Raw genomic sequence first — 24,556 nt, forward strand, 5'->3', positions numbered from 1 at the left:
TAACTTTATATATAAATTCAAGAATTTGTGTGAGACGATCTCATAGATCGTATTTGTGAGACTGATATCTTATTTGGTTATCCATGAAAAAATATTATTTTCTAGGTTAAGAGTATTATTTTTTATTGTGAATATCCATAAGAATTCGTGAGACGGTCTCACATGAGATCCACTCACATATAAATTATGTATGAAAAAAAATCTTTATATATAAATCAAGTTGATCTGTAACAAAAATATATCCATGATACTGGATTACAAGAAACTGAATCTCTATCTAATAAATATCATATAATTATGTTTAATTTTTTTTTATTTCCTTCACCCATAAATAATTGGGTGACGATTTGATCAATTTTTATGAGATTTGTTGACTAAATTTATATTTAAAATTAAAATTGATATTATTTTTCATTAGTTTGTGTAATGATATTGTTTGAGTTTTTGGTATTTTAAAATTATTAAAATTTATATAATTTTTTTTGAAAAAAAATTAAATAAAAAAATGTGATTATTTCGATTAATCAAAAATATGCACCAGCAGTAATTAAATTAAATTCCCACTCAAACAAGGAGACCAAAAAGGTTAATAAATATGAACCGTGATTAAATTGTGGGCAGATTCTCGTCTCTGATCTCTGAAGATTCCCAATGGCGTCGACTCTATTCTCCACCTTCAGATACTCCGACAGCCTCACGGTGGTCGGGATCTCCGTCTGCACCGCACTTGTATGCGAAGCTATCTCGTGGCTACTCATCTACCGTACTTCCTCCTACAAATCCCTCAAATCCACGATAGACAAAGCGTCCAAGAAACTCGAGACTATGAAGACATCCGACGCCACTTCGGTATCCTCGAATCTCATCAAAAAGTCATCCAGAACCAAGAAAATCGATCGGTTCGAGACGTCATTGAAGGAATCGAGCCGAGATTTGTCCTTGTTCAAGTTCAAATCGGGCGCGGTCGTGGCCATGGTCTTGTTCATGGTTTTCGGGTTATTGAACAGTTTGTTCGAGGGCAAAGCTGTGGCCAAAATCCCTTTTATCCCGATAAAATTGGTGCAGAAGATGAGTCATAGGGGGTTGTTGGGGGATGACATGACGGATTGTTCGATGGCGTTTCTGTATCTGCTGTGTTCGATCAGCATAAGGACGAATCTGCAGAAGTTTTTGGGCTTTTCTCCGCCGCGAGGGGCTGCTGGCGCTGGACTTTTCCCCATGCCCGATCCCAAATCGAGCTGAGTAATGGATTGATTGATTCACGCGTTTGGGTAATGATTTATTTTCTCTCTTTGCAAGGGATTATGATTAGACGAGGTCGTTAGAAGGATTGATTAATAATTGGAACTATATATTTAATTGTTCGGATTTTCAATCTAGTAGTTTTGATTTACAAACAAATTGTCAACATTATTCATATGTATGCGGAAAATTCATATATATTCATCCGTTTGTTTATGTTATTTAACAATTTAATGATTCTAGCATGACTACCCATCATTGTTTTTCCATCCCATGAGCCTCGTTATTGATATGAATCCAAAATAATGGGATTTGAGCTGCCACTAGTATTTGATTTCATAACTGTGGATTGAACCACCTGAGCTGGTATCAAAGCCATATTAATGCTGATGCATAGAGTTGTAGCTATGCTGTTGGGGCTACAATATGAGATCCAACGTATTTGCATCATCTAACGTTTGACTTACAATAATCAGAGCCTTATCATTGACTTTATTACCTCATCCTTCATCATCTTCATCTCATCCTCCGTCATCTGGCCCCACGAGCCTAACGGTAGAACCAGTCTTCGGGCTGGTTGCCACTGCACGAAGGTGTACATGGGTCAGGTGAGGACTTCCCTAGTAACTGTCATTGGTTAGCGACAAGAGATGTTATGATTTTAATATGTGATGTGTTGATTTAATTCGCTTTCCACTCAGACATAAAGCTGTTATAAACATCTCTATGAGATTTTGAGCTCTGTAAGATGTGTTTAGCGCATTGAATAGATGGGAGGAATAGGACCAAACTTTATTCATAGCCAAAAAGAAGGATGAATTCCCCTTCCCTTTATTTTCTGTGCTGTTGAGCCATTGCCAGGCAATGGCAAATACATATGCTACAACTGTTCCATTAACATATACGATCAGTCGACAATTTAACAATGTCAATGTGGAAAGTCTTATGAGCTCGGGTGGTTGCGTAACCTGTGTCAGATGGGATTGACAATAAAATCTCATTGACAGTCAATGCGAGTACTTGGTAGAGTGTGGTTGCTTCGATGCTACATGTGGGGCACTTCCCTCACATGATTTGGATGGACAAGATTCACACACATGTGTGATTTTAAAAAAATTAGTGGACCTCATGTATGTGTGGTTAAATTCGGGCCCTTGATTCTATCATGGGGTAGTGCTCCTACATGAGGATGGAATCAACCCACTTGGAATGTAATGCGAGTACTTGTGTATAGTGTAGGATATTTGGAACGAGGATACCTAGTTATCTTGATGATGTCTTGCTCAACATTTTTATTGGTCAGTGTTTGCTATTATTGGTTTTGATCATCGGTGAAATGTCCTTGTCTATCAAATTTCCGTTTTCACACTGCAATTTTATGGCTCGTTGAGCCAAGTGATGGTACTCTTGTCTTATGAAGCACGAACATCGAGTTCGAGTACATCACAAAGGATGTGAATGCAATTTCAGTTTTATGTATTCAAGGAAACAACAGTTTAAAAGATATATGATCTGGCTTGGCTTGTGCTCGATGGAATCACATTCCTTTCACAGCCATATGCCAAACCAAATGTTTATGATCACACTAAAAAATCTTTTTTTTTTAATGATTTTAAACAAGAAATAATATATTTTTTAGTCCAGTAACTTGTTTAATTTCGAGTTTCACACAAATTTTTGTGAGACGGTATCACAAATCAATTTTATGATACAAATATCATATTTGGGTCATTCATGAAATCTTTTTACTTTTATGTCGAAATTATTACTTATTATTGTAAATATAGGCAGGACATATCCATGAGATTGTTTTACGATAGACCTATTAATTGAGTTTTGGTTCATTAAGGTGTTAAAGTTTGCTTTTGGTACTCTGACTTTTAATTTTTGGTCATTTTAGTTCAATTGTTTACTTGATATCTCACAAATTAACAATTTTAATTGCGCATCATTGTTTTTCAATGTCACATTAATAATTGAACCAAAATATCTGACACACAAGCAGACAAGATAACAATTTTCAATATTATATGAGCAATTTTTTTGTGTCATGTCTATATTTTCTAATATCACATTAATAATTGGACCAAATTAACTTGTTTAATTTTGAGTTTTACAAAAAAATTTGTGAGACGGTATCACGAGTCAATTTTATGAGACATATCTTTTATTTGGATCACATATGAATTATTTTTTTATGTCAAAAATATTGTTTATTATTGTAAATATGGCAAAAACTTGTGTGAGACGGTCTCACGAGTCAAATTTTGTGAGACGGATCTTTATATGGGTAATCCATGAAATAGTATTGCTTTTTATGCTAAGAGTACTACTTTTTATGGTGAATATGAGTAGGGTTGACCCGTCTCACAGATTGAGATCCATGAGACGGTCTCACATGAGACCTACTCTGTAAATATAGATATGATTGACCCGTCTCATTGACGATTAAAGATTTATGAGACAGTAATACAAGAGAGACCTATTATTAATGTGTTAAAGTTTGATTTTGATACTCCGATTTTTAATTTTTGGTTATTTTAGTTCAACCGTTGACTTAACATCTAACAATTTCAATTGTATATCATTATTTTTCAGTCACATTATCAATTGAATCAAAATATCCAAAACACAACTCAACAATTTTCTATATTACATCAGGACTTCTCGATATCATACCTTTATTTTTCGAGATCACATAAATAATTAGACTAATTAATAAAAAAAATCACTTACCCTTTTAATGTTAAAAACATATAGATTGTGTTCAACACTTGTCGCTATTGTAAGCAGTGTAATATTCATCATGTGGTTTTGGGTATTGAAGGTGATCTTGTCGTTAAATTATTGGCTACGAGACTGACTTTTACATGAGAGAAGGAAAGATTTCCAGTATATTCTTATATATATATAAAGGGAGAATGAAGTCATTTTCATGTTTCAAAACTTACGTAAATCTATTTTATAAGCCTCTGAGTTCATGTTTCCATCTTCAATGTTTCTCCTAGCTAACCAGCCAGTTGTGCAGCAAATCATCTTTATTATAAATTTCTAATTGATATAAATTAAAAATAGTTTATAAAATCCAGTTCCAAATATTTTTAACTTAATATAATATCTAATTTTTTTACACGAAACATCAAGATATAGTACTAATTATTAAGCATGTAACATGTGTAGATTATAAATACTTATAAAATATGTTCGCGTTGATGATTTAAGAGGTTTTTTTTTTTCAAAAAAATTATTTAGGTGTTAGCATCCATGCATATAGAGGTGTCAAAAAGACTCACCAACTGACACGGTTTAATCTCAAAAAATCATGTTTGAGTTTGAGGTTTTCGGACTCGGGTTCAGGTTCGGGTTCGTGTTCGTGTCCGGATCAGGGTCAGGTTGGATCCGATAGTCGACCTCAAAAAAATGATCGGGTAGGTCAGGTTCAGGTCAATCCGAAAATTCTAATTTTTTAAGAAATTAATAAATATTACCTACATTTTTATATATTGTATTTCTGGAAAAAAAATTTATTGTATATTTATATCATAAATTTTCATAATTTAATATTATTGTATACATTTTTTTTTTATTTTTTAGGCAAATGTTTGTTTAATTTAGTAAAAATACTTTATTTTTTTATAATTAGACTTTTATATTTAAATCATATATATGATTTTGTTATTTTGTTTTCAAATTAAAATAGTATTTTTTAAAAAAATTTAAAAAGTCGGGTTCGTGTTCGAGTTGGGAGTTTTGGGTTGGATTGAGTTCGGGTCGTATTCGAGTTGAACAATTTTTAAATAGTACTATACACAAACCCGTTCCATCCGAAGTGACATAATTACTACACTACTCGTATTCTTATGGCAAAAACATGAGAAAATAAAAGTTCAAATACAAAATTAGGCGGAGAAAAAAATTACTCAAACATAAATATTTATAATTTATGTAAAAATTATTATACATAGAATTATATTTTAGAATATAATTTAATATATATAAACGCGTCGGTTATGAAAGACGATCATTAATATATGCATTCTCTTGTATTGTAATTTATAATTTTAAATTACTATAAGATTGTATTATATTTGTATTTTTGTGTCCGAATCTATGCATCATAGCTATTGATATTACTACATATTTATGGGTTAAAGCAAAACTTGTATATTAATTATGGGAACTTAAGGTCAAGAATCACAATAATATATTGGGTATGTGTCCATAATCTCAACAAATACAATTTACCATGTTCCCTTTTAATACACTTCACTCTTATATACAAGAATCAGATTTTGTTTGCACAAACATACATACATTTTTACTAGATATATTATCAGACAAAAATTTTTGTGAGACGTACCGTCTCACAAAATTGACAAATGAGACGGATATCTGATCAAAAAATAAAAAGTTATTACTTTTTATATTGAAAATATTAATTTTCAGTGCAAGTATGGATCATGTTGACCTGTTTAAATCCGCGGGAACGTTTCACAGAACACCTATTATTTTTAGGCAAAAACTTGTGTGAGACGGTCTCACGGATCGTATTTTGTAAGACATATATCTTATTTTGGTCATTCATGAAAAAATACTATTTTTTATGCTAAGAGTATTACTTTTTATTGTAAATATCGATAGGGTTGACTCGTCTCATTGATAAAGATTCGTGAGACCGTCTCACAAGAGACCTATTCTTATCATTATTATTATTACTTGAGTACTTCGTACTAACTAATTTGGTATGTCAACGTGACACCAATTTTTTTTAACAGTTTTATCCTTGCATGTTAATATTTACACAGAAACTCACGTAAAACGATCTTACATGTCAATTTTGTAAAACTGATCTTTAAATCATCCCAACTCTTGAAAAAATATTATTATTTTTTTGTGAAAAATATTATTTTTTTTACCTTATATATAATTTGAGTTGATCCGTCTCACGAAAATAGATTTTGAGAGTGTTTCGCAACGACGCTCTAATATTTATTATGTAACTTTGATTAAGTGACTTATCAACAATCTTTTTACCCATCTCTGACTTCTAATTTCTTCTCCAACTTTAGCTCATCTCTCTTATATATATATATATATATATATATATATATATATAGGTTCCGATTCCAGCAAGTGACACTAGTCCAGACGTAAATTTCGAATTTTCTCAGAACCTAAAATCACGAAGAAGACCATTAGAAGGAGGCCGGGAGGGTGTCCCGGCATAGCCTCTCCGACGCTCAAATCAGAGACTAAGGATATAAATGGAGAGCAATTAAGAGTGTTGCTGAAAAATAATATATTAAATAAATGAGTATGACACACAAACCTGATATTTTTAGGAGTGTAATAGACCTTTCATCTAGGCTAAAGATGAGCTGATGGTTTAGACCTCAAGATATCTTGAGGACTCATTTATGAGATATCAATACATATAGTTGAATTTTGTAGATTATAAAATTGCAATTTCAGGAAGAATATTGGTGGCCCACGGAAACTAGATTTCCTTAATTTGGTTTTATATTAAAGGGTTCATAAAGTGGGATGTAAAATCCATTTTCGAAATTATTATAATCTAAGAAAGATGCACGCACTTATACAAACCCAAACAAGTTTCCTATAATCTGATTTTCCGAATCTAAAAACACATTACTTTTTTTCTAAAGAAGGAAGAAATATTATGTAATAACACAATAAAATTCCCTTATTCATAAAACAAGACTCGTCAAAATTACAAATTTAGTTTTGCAACCTCATTAATCAATTATAATATTATATCTTACGTTTTTTTTTAAAAATGCATTATATATTTATAATTGTGATGTGGGATTAACAAAAGCTAGCTTCTTTATTTTGTTAAATATGATCAAAGTGGTTGCCAAAATTCAAGAAAATTAATATTAAATCACACACACACACACACACACACACGTATATATAAAATGCTGAATGAAATTTTAGGCATCAGCTCTGCATATTACAAATGCTGATTTTATGTAATCCATTCAACACTGACCAGCCATATATTATATATATATAAGGGAATTTTCAAATAAAAGAATTACATATAATATTTGAACTTTTTTTTTCCTTTTGCATCTGAACCAATTAAGTGCTTTATTCGTCTGTTCCTCTTACGTGTCTGGTGAAGAAAAGCCTACGTTGCATGCAGATTGAACAAAATCTCCTCATAAATACCATGAAATTACTGTAACTCAACCAGAAATAATCTTTTTTGCTTTTGCTGCTTTATCTTACGGAGTAAAGGGAGAAAAATTTAAAAGATGAAAATTAAAGGGAAGAAACCCCAGATGATCAAAAACTAAACATCTGTGATGACATTGTCGTGATTTTTTTTCCTCTTTTTTGTATGTGTGTGTATGTGTTTGTGTATGTATATATTTGAAGAAACGGGCCAATTTTTTTTATATAAATAAAACACAAAATCATATATTTTTCACCTGCCTGCTTCGCAACCACCTCCTCTTCATTTGTTTCCTCATGAATACCCTCTTTTAATTCTTTTGTTCTCATTCTCCTACCTCACTCACTATGTACGTAAAAGCATCGGAAATATATACATAAATATTTGCATGCCCCCTCATCTGCCAAACGAAATGGTTAAGAAACGAAAAGAAGGCGACGGCTTGGTGTGTGCTGATAGAGAAGAAATATTGAAGCTGACGCAAATGGTTAAGTCATGGGAGTTCACTTGTTCATTCTGCTTCAAGAAATTCGCATCAGCCCAAGCCATGGGAGGGCACCAGAATGCACACAGGAGCGAGCGTTTGGAAGAGAAGAGGCTGTTTGTGAGGGATCCAATTGGGTACAGAAAGCGTGCATATGTTCGAGCCTTGAAATCCTTGAAACCCGATTCCCCGAAAATAGTGATCGAGGCTTCTCCAAATCCCAGTACTCTCAATCTGCATGCAACAACCAAAATGGTGAAACATGAGCTTTCCAACGTTGACTTCCAACCCAAGATGATCAGGGACCAGAATATTCCAAAACCTTTGCTCTTTTCATCCAAGCTTGAAAATGGTAATAATAATAATATGGAAACATGTCCTAATTGTGTTGTGATGAATTTCTTGCCACCGAAGGAACTCAGTCTTGCGGAGAGTGTTGGGATCCATGCAGAGGAAAGTGAGAATGGCAAGGCAGTATGCATCCAGTTCAGTTTAGAGAAGCTGGATTTGACTCTCAAGCTTTAGATATCATGATTATATATATATATATATATATATATATATATATATAATATGTATAAATGTAATCTCTTTTTTAAGCATTAGTTTTCATCAAATTCAGTGAAACTGATTTCCTTCTCCCGAAAAGTATAGCATTCTAACAAAAAGTGGTGCAATAGAAAACTTGTGTACCCATCCCATGAAGGAAATATTTTCTAGATTAACAAGTATTTTCTAGATTAATAAGAGAGAGGGATGAATTATTATTATTATTATTATTATTATTATTATTATTATTATTATATGTATATGTGTGTGTGTGTGTGTGTGTGTGTGTGACCAATCCTCAAAGTACTTATTTTTTTACTGTATCGATCGGTAAATATTTCACATATGCTTGTTTCTTAGGATAAGTGGCGGCTTTAATATAATAATTGAAAGCCGGCGACTATACCGAGTTGAATTATATGGAAACATGTCCAACACTTCCCGTACAATCCAAGAATCACCATATTCCATAGGCTTTGGCAACAAAGGATGTGTTCAGACCAGGCACGCAAGTGAATTATACAGAAATTTGTGGGCATTCACATATCGAAAGCGAAAGCGAAAGCGGAGACCCACTCTTGGTTTTGGGGCCAAATATATCTAAAAAACCAGTTACCGCACGTACGAGTAACTAGTGAGAAATAACTGATGTTGGTACTTCTCAACACAAGACGCATCAATGCTGAATCAACCGTTGTCTAAAGCCAGCACATGCAAATACAAGTTAGAAATTTGATTAAACTCACGATGTAGAACCAGAATCACACCAACTAGAAAACACTAAAAAAGTCCAAAAAATCCTCTCCAACCATTTACAAACACATACTAGTCATTAAAATAATTGACTATTCTGAATATCAAAGTCATCATGCTTCGAGTTTTCTGTAGTTAGTTCATCACAGTCAAGGCCTTGAGATTTTTTAAGTTTTGCGGTGAGTATCCACATGTTTGCAAGTTCATTCTCCAGGTACGCTTCTTTCTGTTTGGATTCTTCGAGTCTCTTCAGCAGTTCGGATTCTGTTTCAACCTTTTCGGCCAAGGCAGCTTCATAAGATTGCTCTCTTTCACGGCTGAGGGCCAATTCTCTCTTGAGATCAGAGGTTAAGACAACACCGTGGGGTTTGACATAACTATCTCTCCGAGCATTCCTGCTGTTAGGTATGGCAGCTCGGCGTTGGGTTGGCAATTTTTTTTGGGCTTCAAGCTCGGCGTTCAATCTTTCATTTTGATTCATTAGCTTCGTAACCTCTTCTGACAGTGCCTTCAATTCAACAGCAGCAGCAGATGCTAATCCCTTTGCATATGAACTCTCATCCGCAAGTTTATTATTCTGCAGCTCTAGTTCATTCTTTGAATCGGTTAATTCAGCTAGTTTCTTCTTTAGTTCTTCAATTTCACTTGCCTACGAGGGGTAAAAGCATAAGATCAGCATTGCAGAAACGTAGATCAAACATTAGCTAGTACTAATACAGTAGGCAATCTTCACTTGTTACTAAATGATGGGGACTATTTCATGGCAGCAGGTGGTCAATCCCTCTCTCAAAACAGAACGTACTCAATAAACACTGAAAAACCAAAAACATCCCTCGAAAATCATGGAAGGAGTTGAGATATGATTTGAACCTTAGCTTGTAGAAGCAACATATCATTTGAATCTTTTATCGCTGCATTATTTTTGCCCATCTGCTGTATGCGAGTAGTTTCAGAAAAGCTTTGCAAATCATCTGTCAATGAACTGAAGCCTCCCCGATATACAGCACTGGACAACTGTTGTTTAAAGGACACAACTTTTTCTTGCAATTCTTCACATTCCAACGTCTGATACAATGAGTACACTAATATATTTAACCAAAATGATGAGCATTTAACAAATTCTTGCGAATAGCAATGAAACAAGGTGGCACCTTTTGGTTCAGCTGCTCCTGGATTATTCGATTATCGGCAGCTTTGACCTGGAAACAAGAAACAAGAAACAAGAAAAAGAAACCATCTAATTAGGAATTCCATCTCGTAGTGACTCCAGCTTCATGATCTATATGATGACAAAGCAGGCACTGAGGATGGATTGAGCATAGACAGCTTGCAAAAATCCAAGGCCACAATTGGCAATGTATTCTAGTTATCACATGGGCCACTTGAATAAGGAACAGATGTTCAATTCCAAAATTTGTGACAAGACTTCAGACATGAACTTTATCTTAGTATTCAACACATGGATATCTGATAATTTGTAAACACAAAAATAAAAAAAATGGTCCAGATGTACAAGGTATAGTACCTCAAGTTCAAAAGACTTCTCATTTAACTGGTCCATTAGTTCAGAGAGGGACTGCAGTATGAGCAAACATTACATTAGAAAGATGAGTTTAATTCAAGTACCGAAGCATTGCTAGAAGTTAAAGTCTAAAATTACTAGAGATTCTTCTAATTTGTCCTCCTTGCCATGAGGAATGATGGAATCTGATATTTGTTTTTCCAATGAGGCTATTTGATAACTCCTTTTCCCCATTTCTTCCTTCAAATTTCTAATCTCCACCTCAATTAAGAAAGATAAAAAGTCATTTATGATGTCCAAGAACATTGGAACGTGGACAAATATGGGGTATAGAAATTTTACCTGGATTTGCTCCTTGGGTGTATTCGTAGCCTTCTCAGATAATCGTTTCAGAGCACTTGTTTGAAGTGCGACTTCACCTGACAAAATCTTATGCTGCTCTCTCAGAAGGTCAACCTGGTCCATAGTCTTTATGCTGGTCTGTTGAACATAAGATAAAGGTGGATGTGATGGTTCACACACCAAACCTATGGATCGACAAGGATTATATTGTCTAATAAGGCAGAAGAAATTCAACAAAGACTACATAAATTGATTTCATTATATATAATCAAAGCACTCTGTTTACAAGAAAAACACATGAGAATTCGTGTGTCATACCAGTGGAGTCTCTAGTCCAGAATAATTATCCTCGGGCTCAAACATTTCATATTGTCTTGAGTTAGATAAATGATTGGCAGAAGGAGTGCTTTCTGTGAGAAAAGAATGTGATTGTCTTGCTTCTATGTGAATATTTGTGCTATCAGCTTGAGGAGTTGAAGGACTGCTCGTTGATTTAACTCCACTGGACTTCTCACTAGAGCTTACCAACGTCCCTATGCCACTATCTCGTTTCTATGATCGCAAAAACTTAGCAAGGTTAGTTTATGAAATGTGAAACTTTAATCAGGGAACTGAATACAGAGAACGAAAAAATATGAAACATCTTAGAATGCAAAACCAAAGAAAACTAAATGACGCATCACACGCACCCGTAACTTTAACCAGTTCAGCAAACCATTCTTCTTTGTCCTTTTCTCTTCTATCAATGGGTCATCTACAGTTTCAGCATTGCCATCAGGAGAAACATAGAGGTCCATACTTTCATCATCCAAGATGTGGTCTCGTCTTCTATGCGGAAGATAAGCAAGCTGCCAAGGAATCAAATGGAAGAACCAGAAAATATGAAGTTTAGCCATTTTAAAAATAATAAAAGGCACATTTAGGAGTCATTTCACCCACGCACAATCTGCAGTGAGGAGATCAAAGAAGGAAATGGAGAAAAAGATCAAAAGCAATGAATTCAAACCTCTTCTTCCCCAAAGGAATGTCTTCTTCTCGGTCCTGGATGGTGAGCAACTCTTGGTGATTGTGAAGCTTTTGTTGAAACAAGAATGAGTTTTGTCAAACGCTGTATTCTCCCCATTAAAGCAGCTTTGGCTTCTTCTTCTTCTTCCAATCTTGACTGTAGTCGCACTTGACCATCTTCAAGCTTCAGAAATTAGTCCAACACAAATCATTAAATCAACTGAATACATGACAAACCATTTTTTCCCTTACGGTGGATTCCATTTAAAAGGATTATTTAACTTCAAAGAGGAAACAATTGGTTGAAAGACCAACCAAATAGCCAGTAAAATGACAGGACCAATGAGATACCTTCACCCACATTTTGTGCAGGGATCCAGAGGAAAAAAACATTAAGATGATTTTTTTTTTATCAAATTAAGACCAATCGTGGTTATCTATAAATAAATATATTCTGGATTGTTGTAAAACATCTTAGAATAAAAATAAATAAAAACTTGGAAGTTCTTTCTATAACAAAGCTTTTCGTTATAGAAGTTCTTCCCCCACAATTCTTTTTGAGATCCTTTACCAATGTTTTCCGGCAGGATGATTTATCAAGACTTTAAGTTCTTGGTTCAAGTTGTCGTGCACACATGCATGCATTTAGAATATAATCAATGGTGCTCCCAACAAAGAGAGATAAAAAATCACGTCCTTTCAACTACTTGAGGCAAAAGTCCACAAATTTCTCGAGATATGTAGAGCTATAAAACCTTGATCTTGCCAACAGTTCGGATCATAATAAAATTTGGGTTCTATCAAGATTTTCCATACATTCATAAAATACAGTTGAACATTGTTTATAATGAATAAGGCAATAATTAACTGGAAGCAAGCATTCGAGCATGCTTTAGAATCACATAATATCTCAAACTCAAAATGCTAATTTCACACATCTCACGGCTACAAATGAAGTCAAGCATACTGACATTTTGTCATACACAATGACAGCACAGAGTCTGTTACAGAAAGGAAGGGAAATTTGAAAATTACACACTTTTTTATATGCATAAAATCAGTCCATTCTAAAAGCAAGTTCACAGCCAGATGATGAGAGTTGAGAGTTGAGAGTTTCCGACATATAGTTTCCAACACGATCAAAATGAATTGAGACACTTGGTATACCACTTCAGTATCAGGGAAAAAAAAAGCCTTAGATGCTTATAAATTTTTAATTTCTGCTGTGGCAACAAGGTAGTAATTTCTTTGACGACTTCTGCCACAGCAAATGCTGGATTTATAAAAGAAAATAAATCTATAGTTATTTATCAAGTAAATTAGGATTTTCAAACAAAGTTCTAATCCCTCAGTTGATAAAAAAAACATCAACTGGAAGATGTTAAAAGAGATTGTAGGTTAACTATAGCCACAAGACTTCTTCACCAAATTAAAATATGAGAACTCACAGAACTTCAGCATATCCTTCCTAGAAACAAATTCAATAACATAGTTCATACCTGTTTTCAATACATTTCAAGAATAATAAAAAGTCAAGACAGCTCACGGAAACTAATGGCTCACCTTCTGCTTTAGGATAAGAATATCGTCACCTCCACCTTTTTTTTGTGGAACTGTCACTATGCCTTGTTTCAGTTGTTCCAATTCTTCCTTCAAACAACGAATTTCATTTTGATACTTTTTGATAAGTGATTTTTCGTCAATTATCTGCATTACAAAGGCTTGCTTCAATTAAATGGTTAAAATAAGGATTTCAGTATGGATATTTAAAGATCATACCTTGTTTTGTGCTGCTAGAATTTCAATGTGCTTTGCCCGATGGGCAAACTTCAATGTGTTGTGTGTCTCCTCAGCATTGCTTGAGGAGGGCGTAATATTACAAATTAGCTGATTAAGAAACGGTAAATATATAAGAACATATTTCTTTCGAGAGCAATTATAAGAAATCACATCACTAAGTTAAACAGTTTTCGCCCGACAAATTGCAATACAGGCTTTCATTACTAATTAAATTGACAAAAAAACGGAACTTGTATCCACTTTACTAAAGATAAAGAACCAAGATAAACACTCCACTTTTATTGGTGAAGTACACTCCATGCACAACCCACATGCACAAAGTAAAGGCGTGAACTCTTACAGATATACGCCCATGACCACTAAGTGAGGACTGAAGAAGCCTTGTCAATTTAGAGTCCCTGTAAGGTATGTGTGAAGACTTCCCATCTGTTAATTTTGAAATAACCTATTGACATCACAGATTGCATGATCATTAGCAAAAAAACATAAAAAAAAGAAAAAGATTAAGAAAAGAAAAAAGGAAGAAAATTTATTGATGTGCTACCTAGCAATTAATTGCCGGGCAAGCAAATAAGATATCAGGAATTGTTACTTAGCATAAGGTCATAAAACAAGGTTTGTTTCAGATAATTAGAAACATCTCGGGCCAGAAAAATGGAAGCAAAATCGAAAAAGTGCATCATTCTTACAATCTTCTGAGTCCATGTACATGCTCGTGACTGAACAAACATGTATTCAAGTCCCCCATATTGTTCGTGTGCAGTTGCATTAATGCGTATTTATTTTTCACTAGAAGAAGAATTTGTTCGAGTACAATTACTAAAGTGACTAAAATCAGGGATCTCACAGTTCCAAGAGTCAGCAAACTCTTATTAATATAGGATCCCTCTTTTCTACGCATGCCTGTTGTTTCAGCCCTTGAGCTCTCAGAACCTGCCAGGTCAATGAGATTCTGCAGGGATGAATATTACAAATGAAAGTTCAGAGATATTCGGCTGAATATAATAGTCAACTTCATCAATGCATTGAGTAAATACGCTGATGTTGTGAAATGAGATTATGCCATGAGAAAGAGAGTGGTATCTGTATAGGAGAGAGTAAATACCAATTGTGACAAGGTAATAGCTTCACCTTCACTATTTTCTCCACAGGGACTACTCTCTATTGTCTGTACAGCCAAGAAATTTACAATACTTTCACATGAAGTATTAACAGAAACAAGAAAATAAGCCCTACAAATTGCATCCAATAAAAAATTTTGATGCAATAACAACACTTTTACTTACCAGAGTGAAGATTGTATGACTTCTGCTGCTAAGTAAATTGAAGAATGTCGAACCCACATGTCTATGCTCTGTGGTCAGCATTGAGAAAAACAAAAAATAAATGCGAGCAAAAGTAAATAAGTATTAATTTTATTAAATTTGTTAACTACTTTAGATATCACAGTTCACAAAAAATGATAGAAGTTGATGATGTCTAAATAAGCAGTAACGGGTAATTCAGACTAATGTTAGCATTCGATACCCTAAAAATATAAGGCATGTGTAACGTGTGATACATGAACTTGTAACAGTGCACAAACAGCATGATTGCCCGGGATCAAGGCCAAAAATTTTGCACTCCAACTGATACTGTAATTTATACTGTACACTGAACAGGTTTGATAATAAATATAGATGCACAAGTTTACCTTCTCCTGCAGCTATAAGAGATAGGGCATGAGCAGGTGATAACACAACTTCTTCCTTGACTCCGTCAACAAAGGTTCCCTGCACCAATTAAACACAACCTCGTACCAGTGCACAGATAATTACATAAACTGGGGCAGACTGCATGATAAGTACTTTAAATGAATATATTGTGCTACCGATATGAACCTCATCTAGTCATTATTTGAGCAGTTCACTTTTATAATTTGACTTGTAGCATCAAATAAAATAAGCCAAATGCTCAGACAAAATAAAATCAAATAAACTTCCGACAATTCAAAAGTTACACAACTCCACAAGGACGTGAATACTTCAAATTTTCAGTTTTCAGTTCACCCCTTGATGTTTTGGTTATTCCATTGAGAAAGCATGATTCACAATAGAATATACTTGATCGCCTGACCCTCATCAACAAGGACCACCAAGGAAATGCAAGAGAAAAAAACTAAGTGCAAACTAACATTCAGAGGCTAGCAGGCTACTGCATTCTATATTCACCTCCAACAACCCTTCTTCTAATTGAAAATGTAGGTATACCCTGGCCCCTAAAAAGCCATATAATACACATTTTCCGGACAAGGCTTTATTGAGAAGAGTCTAAAAAATTCTCTCTTTTGTGTCTTTTTTTCAACAAGCAACATCAGCAACTTTGATTGCAACTGATTGTGTATTACACACCACTTACATGGTGGAAAAAACCAAGAAATAACTATTCTACGTGGAAAACAGCACGAGAAAGAAACTTAATGCTCAGATAAAAAAACTGCTAGCAAAAATTGCATCTGGATTTGCCCTTCAAGTCTTTAATATTTTTCCGCTCCTTTATGTTTCACCAAAGTCAATGGAAATCTCGGCTCAGGTCCCATAAATTTTTTTCCTTAATTTGATAGAGCAAGCATTACGTCTTTGTTAGCTCCATATTTTGCATTTTCTCAAAAATCCTCATTTTTTCTCTACTGCAATTAAGCTACCTCCCAATGTTTCTCAAGGGCAACAACCAATTAAAAACATCTGAGATTCATTAATCTGGCATACATATTTATTTTAGATTAGCCCCAATAGCATAAAATATAAACATTTAAACTATCTCACAATACATTCTCTTCTATACATGCATCATACAAATCATCTCCAGAAATTCCACACAATGCATCATGACGACAGTGCCATGTCAAACCATGCTTCCTTATAGTTTATAAAATGAGCCCAAATACACCAATCCCTCCATTTTATCTTTCAGAAGTTCTATTCAAAAAAATCATATCCTGTTATTAAATAATAGAACTTTGGAGATACTCAGTTTTCTATATCAGCAGATTTTGATCTTGGATGGCCTAAGTTAGAATTTTTACTCTCCAGCGAAGGGGCAAAGTGGTATTAATAAATGCAAAATGGTTAAACATAAAACATATTTCGCATCGAAAAAGAGAAATCAAATTGAGGTTGTATCAATTACATGATAATACTTTTTTTTTTTAAAAAAATGTAGTGAATTAAGCTCATAGTTGGCATTCCTAAACTTATCATATATTATATATACCTCAAAACCTTATCTCAGAAAATTTAGAAAACATCTCGTTCTTCCAAATCATTGGATCACACACCAAGTAGAGCATCCTTAATCAGTGAAAGAAATGATACAGAATATTGGATCAAATCATCAGATACACAAGATAAAGTCTGTTGTCTCATTAAAACAACAAAATACAGTTGCAATAAACTTCAGTTGTCAAAAAGATTCTTAATCTTGATAGGACACTGCATGATGATAATCAGGGCAAAATTTTCACAAATTCGACCATTGAAAAAATAATTGTGACAGTCAGACTAATAAACTGTTCCTTATTAACCACACACTTTCTATTTGTTTCTTGAGAAAAAAAAAGAAGAGAAGTTGCATCAGGATGGAGTAATTAATTGATTCGTAGGATAGAAAGCGGTCCTACAATTAAGTCCAGAATATTTTAAAGATCACAGATTCATTAATCAATGAAAAAGGATCACCTGTGCATCTTCTCTTATTCTCAAATTTTGTCCAGCTGGATTCAACAAATCATTGACAACCTGAAAAGAGAAAAATAGTGAAGACTATTAAAGATAATTCTTCATCTAGAAAACAAAATCCTAGAAATAAAAAGAACAGAGAAGAAAACCAATATCACACACATCTCAGTTTATAGTGAAATTCAAACGGGAAGAAAAATGCTTCCAAAGAGTGAACTGATACATCTAATAAAAGACTGACAGGAAAGGAGCATTACAAAAATTATAACCTAATTGGCAACTTTTTTCTAACTAATTAAATTGAAATGTTGGGATAAAAGGGAGCTATGGAAAGTCGAAGGATAGAAGATTCATCATAAACTTCAATAGGATGTGTGCTACCAAATGATGATAAACCCATTCATTCAAATAACTGCTGACAGGACATGGATTGCATGACATTGGAGTCATTCCAGTACTTTCCAATATTTTGCTTTTTATCTAATTCCATGTGGTGACAAAAATTGAATGCAGGAAAGAAGTAATTATCAAAAGTACAGTTTTAATCAATCTCCAGAGTTGCAACAGAAGATTCATAAAAAATCTGGAGATTGGCTAGAAATCTGGAGATCTGCAGGAAAGAAGAGTTGAACCTCATTGTAGATTTCCAGATAAGAGACGCGCAGGAGAAATTCTCGGCTTGGAGTCTGAAGTAATTATCAAAAGTACAGTTTTAATCAGACTATAATGCTTCAAGGATTGCAACTGAGGCCAAACTATTTCAAGTACCTCTTGGATGATACTGAAAGCATCTTTCACAGCCAATGGAATAATACCAGGAGACCTCTGATCACCCTATGGTCCAGAAATTGCAACCGTATAAATTAATGAGTTTCTGCCACTAAAATCTTGGTGTATCGGAACTTAATTTACAATTCATCATGGTTACATATTTGAGAAAATGAAGAGCAAAGAGAATGTGGGATTTTACAAGAAAACTTCCAAAGGAAAACATGCAAGTAATCTAAATTATGCACTAGATTTTAACCAAGCAGATGAGATCAGTCAATAAACACACTGAACTGTCAAAACAGAAGGAATTTGCAAGACACTAATTCAATCATGTTAAAATAAACTCCTGGGACGTAAAGCTATTTGCATTTGAATTTCGTACCCTGATCCCCCAGTTAGCCACAGTTTCAATAATTGTGATAGAAGCATTTTAAGCTAATGATATTTCAAGTTAGAAATACTTTAGTCATAGCATATTTCTAAGTACTTGTGAATTTTGTTATTAATTACTCTCAACAAAAGCATTTAAAATTGCATTGACACGCAGAATATTGGGGTGAAAATGCAATAAAGGCGGTTAACATGACTTGAGAACATGTCATGCTTGTTTATTCAAAATGGAGAGTTGACTGATGATTTTTAATCTTGTTCAAAATGGAGAATTGACTGATAATTTTTAATCTGAAGACATGAGATACCATAGAACTAGCAACTCATCCAGTTGAAACAAAGGGAACATGAGTTTAAGAAAAACAACACAAGAAAGTTTCAAGATTAAGCATTCAGATAGAAGAAAACTTGAATCAGAGTTCTAGTTATGTCAAAACATGAGGAGACTAACAAAAGCAATAAGAAAGTTCCCTTACATGCATTGTGTGCGTCTTTCCGCTACTAGTAACACCATATGCAAATATCGTACCTGTAATTAGAAACAGAGAAATAAATTTGCCCAAAAACAAAGTTAACAATGCTACTTTAGGAAGCTTCTCACAATGGGTAGGCTTCCGTTTGCCGATAACATGTGTGCATTGTGTCACTTGGATAGGGAATCAATAAACAATTTACTCTTTTGATGCTCATTACTTAAGATCTAAGGGACAATGTGAGACTTCGTGTAAGCAGCTCCTACTCCATGACAACCCCCAAAGAGTACTATGAAACAGTTCAAGAAAACCTACGGTGGAATGACATGAATCACCAAGGCAAGAGTTCAAGCTATGTCTTACACTGCTTACCATATTTGGACTACTAGGAATAATTTTATTTTTGTTGAAACTGAGACAACTGTTGAATTATTTTTGGAAGACATCAAAGTAGATGTCTCTAATGGTTTATATTATAATATTATCTTTTGTTAAATGATGTGTACTTAAATGATATGGTTCCTTACACTTATTTTGAATTGCAAAAGCTTGGGTATGTATGCCCAGTGTATTTTGTATTGTACAGTTTAGATCAACAATTTATTTTTATCATCCCCTTTTCACTCTACTGTTTGTCTCCGTTAGTGCTGTGGTAACGAGGGCTTGCTATTGAGAAGTAAAGCTTACCTTAGGCAAGGCCCTTACTCACAAAAAAAAAGTTTTCAACAGCTAAACCAAATTTTCTTTTTACTGATATTTTGTTCAGTTGGCCACACAAGCATAACCAGTTGATCAGGTGGTCCTGCTGAGCGACCTTGAATTGTTGACCTTGAACCAACAATTCAATACTTGGAGCAAAGACAGGCATCCAATGCAAAATAATTTGCACTGTTTATTTTCGCTTTTGCTACATACATTAGCAGTTTACATACCTTTTAATGGTTTATTAAAATAGAAAGTTGCTGCGGAAAAAAATGTGTATTAGCTAAAAGAGCAGAGCAAAAACTGCAAACCATTTATTCCATCCATTGCGCCACTCACAACATGCTGAGCAGCAACATCATACACATGCCTTGTTGTGGTTGTAGGACCAAAAACGCGATCTGGAAATTGTTACATAGGTAAAAGATTAATGGAAGAACTTTACTGTTTAAAACAGACATACAGGAGCATCGCTTAAATTAGTAAGTTGATTCCTAGACCATCATATAATCAAGATGCAACAAACATATCCAACCCCAGAGACCAAGCTCCCAAAAATTACAAACGAGCCATACCATATGCGTAAGCAATTGACTGATTATTCTCATTCCTTGCAATAGTATCCCCATCTGCATACCATGCAATCTCCTCTCCATTTCGAATTTCCCTCGGACTAGGCAACAAAAGTGCTACCGAATCACCACAACACGTGGAATGAAAAACCAACCAAAATACTTGTATTTCACAATTTTTATTTACCTGAGTGGGCGAAACCTCAGCGTGACTGTGACGTTCTCTTTAGATTTCTCGACATCCAAAGATGCACTTTCTGAATAGAAGAGCTGAGGTTTACTTCGAGCAGATGATGATGCTGGTGAACTCAGACTGTCAGCAGATGGCTCGAGATATTGCCGAGAAGATGAAGTTGTTGATGACGTTGGAGAGTTGTTGCTGACCGAAGCTGTTGTTCTTAAGCTGTGTCTTTTGGGTTTCGATCCATGTATTGTAGCCATTGGTTTCACCTTTTAACAGAAAATATATCAGAAAAGATTAAAAAAGAAATGTCCGTCATAGTTTAACTGACAAGACACCTCGTAAACTGGGCTGCCTAGTTTTTCCCCTTCTACATAAAATGCTCCAAGTGTACGCAAGCTAAATCAAATAATATAACCAACAAATTCAAAAAAATAAAAAAATTCCTTGTCCATTCACAAAATGTAAGAATAACAAGAACAATCTCAGCAAAAAAAACTCTCAATAGATACAAAAACACCAAGAGGCAATCACATTAAAAGCACATTGAGATTCGAAGATTACCTAAAATCGATAAAAATAAAATAAAATACTTCGCATCAGTTCAGCCCCAAAAAGCAGCTGATAAACGTACAAAAACACAACCGTCAATTCATAAATAAACGCCGAATGCAGGGTGAGAAAACCGGAGATCTTCTCAACCATCCTCTCCTCTGACCTACATTCCACCCCTGAACATTTGGAATAACTTGCCTTGGAAGCGATGCTCTACGATGAACAGCGGCAGGCGTCCAATCTCCCCTCCAGCAGTTGATTGAGCTTTCTGACCCCCATTTTTGTCAAAATCATAGTATTTCTTTCTTCTTTTGTGCTGCGGAAACGAAACACTTTTTGGGAGCAGAATAAAATAATACAAAACAAATGGAAAAAGGTGAATGGAAGATAAAAGAAAGAATAAAATAAGATGAGAAAGTGGGAGAGTAGAGAGAGGAGGTGCCACAAAAGGAGGGACACAAAGAGCTCACCACCGCCAGTTACGTTAGATTGTATGCATTGGCTCTACCTATCATATCATTTTCTAACATAAACCTTTTTTTTTTTTTTTGTCAAAAACATGTGTGAGACGATTTCACGGGTCGTATTTTGTGAGACGGATCTCTTATTTGAGTTATTTATGAAAAATTATTACTTTTTATGCTAAGAGTACTGCTTTTTATTGTGAATATCAGTAGTATTAACCAATCTCACAGATAAAGATCCGTGAGACCGTCTCACAAGATACATACTCTTTTTTTAATGACGAAGCATCACATCTCGACCATTCGACAAAATTTTAAGTTAATTCAAAAATATATAAATCAAATTAGTCAGATAAATTCCGATGATACAAAACAATTTCGTTCAAAAAAATTATTTATTTACACTACCAACTCGGAGAAGTTGAAAAAAAAAACTAAACATCTTATTATCGACTATTGGATTCATATCCTCGTTTTAAAAAATAATTAGCAGTTATGGATTTTTGTGGACTAATGCTAGATATTTCTTAAATAAAATTTGAATGTGAATTAGGATTTTATAGATGTTAGTTAGGTATGCCCAATTAATAAATGTAATCATCTTAGGGGATAACAATTAATTCTATATTATTTGGTGTGAATGGTTTTAACTGTTTTTTTTATTTATTTATATCATTCGTTCGAATTTTACAACAATTAAAATTATTATATAATCAATCCATAAATTTCAATTTAACATATTTATATTATAATTTATATCAATTATAGTGTGGTTCGAAATTTTACAACAATTAAATATTACATGATATTTTTCATAGCATAACCAATAAAAATGATACTTTTGCAATGAAAAATAATAAATTAACTCGAGTCAGATATCCGTATCACAAATTTGACACTTTAGAGACAATATTGTGGAAAGACAAATAGTCATTTATAACATACAACAAAGAAGTGATTGTGTGTGTACAGATTAAATTAAATATAGTTCCAACCAACTAATTTAATTAGACAACTAAATAAACCCTGTATCCATCTTCAGAAAACATCGATTATTTTGAATACAATTCTTCAAGTTAAATTAAATTAACCATGAGAATTTGATTTCAATGTCAAGAAAGAAAAAACATATTTGGAATAAAAAAAATGAAAATAAAGATCTCACCTTCCATATATATAGTGGTTGACAATAATTGATTTAGATGCTCAATATCGCCTCATAAGTTGATTGATTCCATGAACACTCAACAACCCAACAAATGGGATTTGCAGGTAATTAGGTAATACATACACATGCATGTTCAAACTGGGACAGGGACGGTTGCCCTACGTGCAGGAGGAAGCCTACTGTATTCCACAAGCACAAATTTGGTTACTTCAATTCCATTCTACGTGAAAAAACACATGTGACTCATTTACAACTACTGTCCGATGGAATGAAGTCTAATGATAATTACAATAATCCCAGCTAGGTTCTGTGGGCTATTACTACTTTTGAGCGTAGACTTCCAAAATCAATAAGATTTATATGCGTAAGACGATTTCATATGAATAATCTTGCAAGAGTTAGTTTAGTCTCAGCATAACAAATTAAGAAAAATGAGTACTCAAAATTCGACGTAGAAAAAACTTCAGATCGAGGGTGAATAAACTCTTATTTTAATACATTCGAGTATACTATACGAGCTAAAAAATATTTGTCCAATGTTATTTTCGTCGTCGTTCTTCTCCAGCGTCAAATTTTGAGAGAGGTGGAAATCAAGCAAAACGAAATGGGCCAAATCATGGGCCGAGCTGGGCTAGTGTCAATTGGATTTACTGAATTGGGCCGCTCTGCCATATACTTATAAACCATTTTCGTTCGTTTTGTAGTATAATAGGTTACATATAAACAAATCGAAATATAGCAGGTAAATAATTTTTAAAATGTACTATATGTCATGCTATTATAAAAAAAACCCATTTCACCTTGATACTCACGGAAAATTTAAGATCCGATTCCAGCAAGTATCACCAATCCAAACGCAGGTTTCAAAATTGTCCTGAGCCTAAAATCACAAATAAAACTGTTAGAAGGGGTTCAGGAGGGTGTCCTGGCGTAGCCTCTTTGACGCTCAAGTCAGACACTGAGGATATAAGTGGCGAGCAGCTAAGGGTGCTGCTGAAAAACAATATAAGTGAATGAATTATCATACGCTCAAACCTGGTATTTATAAGAGAATATCTGGACTCTTGATGAGCATGTCTTCCATTTAGGCTAGGATGAGCCGGTGGATAGTGGGACTTATCCATAGGGTATCAAACCTCATTTTTCAAAAATAAAAATATATGTTTATATATATATATATATATATATATATATATATATATATATATATATATATATATATATATATAAAATATGTTGTGGTAACCTAGCTAGCTTTATTTTTGAATAAAAAAATATATATAAGTAATAAATATTCACCTGGCAAGCTAGCAGCAAATATATACATTACGAAAATTTATGTATGTATGTAGCTAGCTAGCTAGGTTACCACAATTAGTTCCAACTATATATTAGTGGTAGTACCGATATATCACATAAGTAATATAAACTTTGGTCATATTTAATTTAATGTGTCACCTGCCCCTCTTTATCATTATACAGTATGCCAATTAATCAAGGGTCCCTACTTTTTGGGTTTTAGGCATTAGACAGGCCAGAGAAATTACTTGTATAATCTTGGGAAAATTTAAATCTTGTCGAGAGGTAAAAGATACATTATTTTATTAATCCGTGCATTTCAAATCTCGTGATTCTGATTATCAAGATAAAGTATTTCTATTA

The 24,556-nt window shown here is 33.9% G+C and overlaps 2 protein-coding genes across 4 annotated transcripts; one reads left to right on the top strand and one right to left on the bottom strand.

Moving 5' to 3' along the window:
* The first annotated feature begins 582 nt into the window (after positions 1-582).
* On the top strand, positions 583-1,463 carry LOC140818659 (uncharacterized). The gene has a single exon (XM_073178699.1). It carries the CDS (start codon positions 652-654, stop codon positions 1,240-1,242), a length of 591 nt encoding a protein of 196 aa, XP_073034800.1. The 5' UTR covers positions 583-651; the 3' UTR covers positions 1,243-1,463.
* Positions 1,464-9,122: 7,659 nt separating this feature from the next.
* On the bottom strand, positions 9,123-21,723 carry LOC140818393 (kinesin-like protein KIN-7K, chloroplastic). Of its 3 annotated transcripts, XM_073178329.1 has the most exons (25): positions 21,461-21,723; positions 21,272-21,328; positions 20,714-20,976; positions 20,530-20,627; positions 20,266-20,355; positions 19,256-19,308; positions 18,387-18,452; positions 18,251-18,304; positions 17,619-17,678; positions 15,596-15,674; positions 15,189-15,256; positions 15,008-15,070; positions 14,750-14,854; positions 14,243-14,347; positions 13,882-13,989; positions 13,666-13,809; positions 12,104-12,286; positions 11,787-11,945; positions 11,416-11,649; positions 11,098-11,235; positions 10,894-11,016; positions 10,759-10,809; positions 10,385-10,432; positions 10,104-10,298; positions 9,123-9,882 (listed from the first exon to the last, which is right to left on the bottom strand). In XM_073178329.1, exons 3-25 carry the CDS (start codon positions 20,965-20,967, stop codon positions 9,313-9,315), a joined length of 3,048 nt encoding a protein of 1,015 aa, XP_073034430.1. In that variant the 5' UTR covers positions 20,968-20,976; positions 21,272-21,328; positions 21,461-21,723; the 3' UTR covers positions 9,123-9,312. The 3 variants fall into 3 exon arrangements, with proteins under 3 accessions (XP_073034430.1, XP_073034429.1, XP_073034431.1); XM_073178328.1 differs by lacking the exon at positions 21,272-21,328; XM_073178330.1 differs by lacking the exons at positions 21,272-21,328; positions 21,461-21,723 and adding an exon at positions 21,046-21,242.
* Positions 21,724-24,556: the final 2,833 nt, after the last annotated feature.

This window comes from Primulina eburnea, chromosome 17 (assembly GCF_022965805.1).
Source record: "Primulina eburnea isolate SZY01 chromosome 17, ASM2296580v1, whole genome shotgun sequence".
Lineage (NCBI taxonomy): Eukaryota > Viridiplantae > Streptophyta > Magnoliopsida > Lamiales > Gesneriaceae > Primulina > Primulina eburnea.

Bases quoted from the DNA above. Each gene is read 5' to 3' on its own strand.
- LOC140818393 (XM_073178328.1), bottom strand. From the start codon at position 20,967: ATGGCTACAATACATGGATCGAAACCCAAAAGACACAGCTTAAGAACA. The intron at 20,628-20,713 runs GTAAATAAAAAT...TTTGTTGCCTAG, and splicing joins CTGAGGTTTCGCCCACTCAG to TCCGAGGGAAATTCGAAATG. The intron at 15,257-15,595 runs GTAAACTTGTGC...TGCTGACCACAG, and splicing joins TCTTATAGCTGCAGGAGAAG to AGCATAGACATGTGGGTTCG.
- LOC140818659 (XM_073178699.1), top strand. From the start codon at position 652: ATGGCGTCGACTCTATTCTCCACCTTCAGATACTCCGACAGCCTCACG.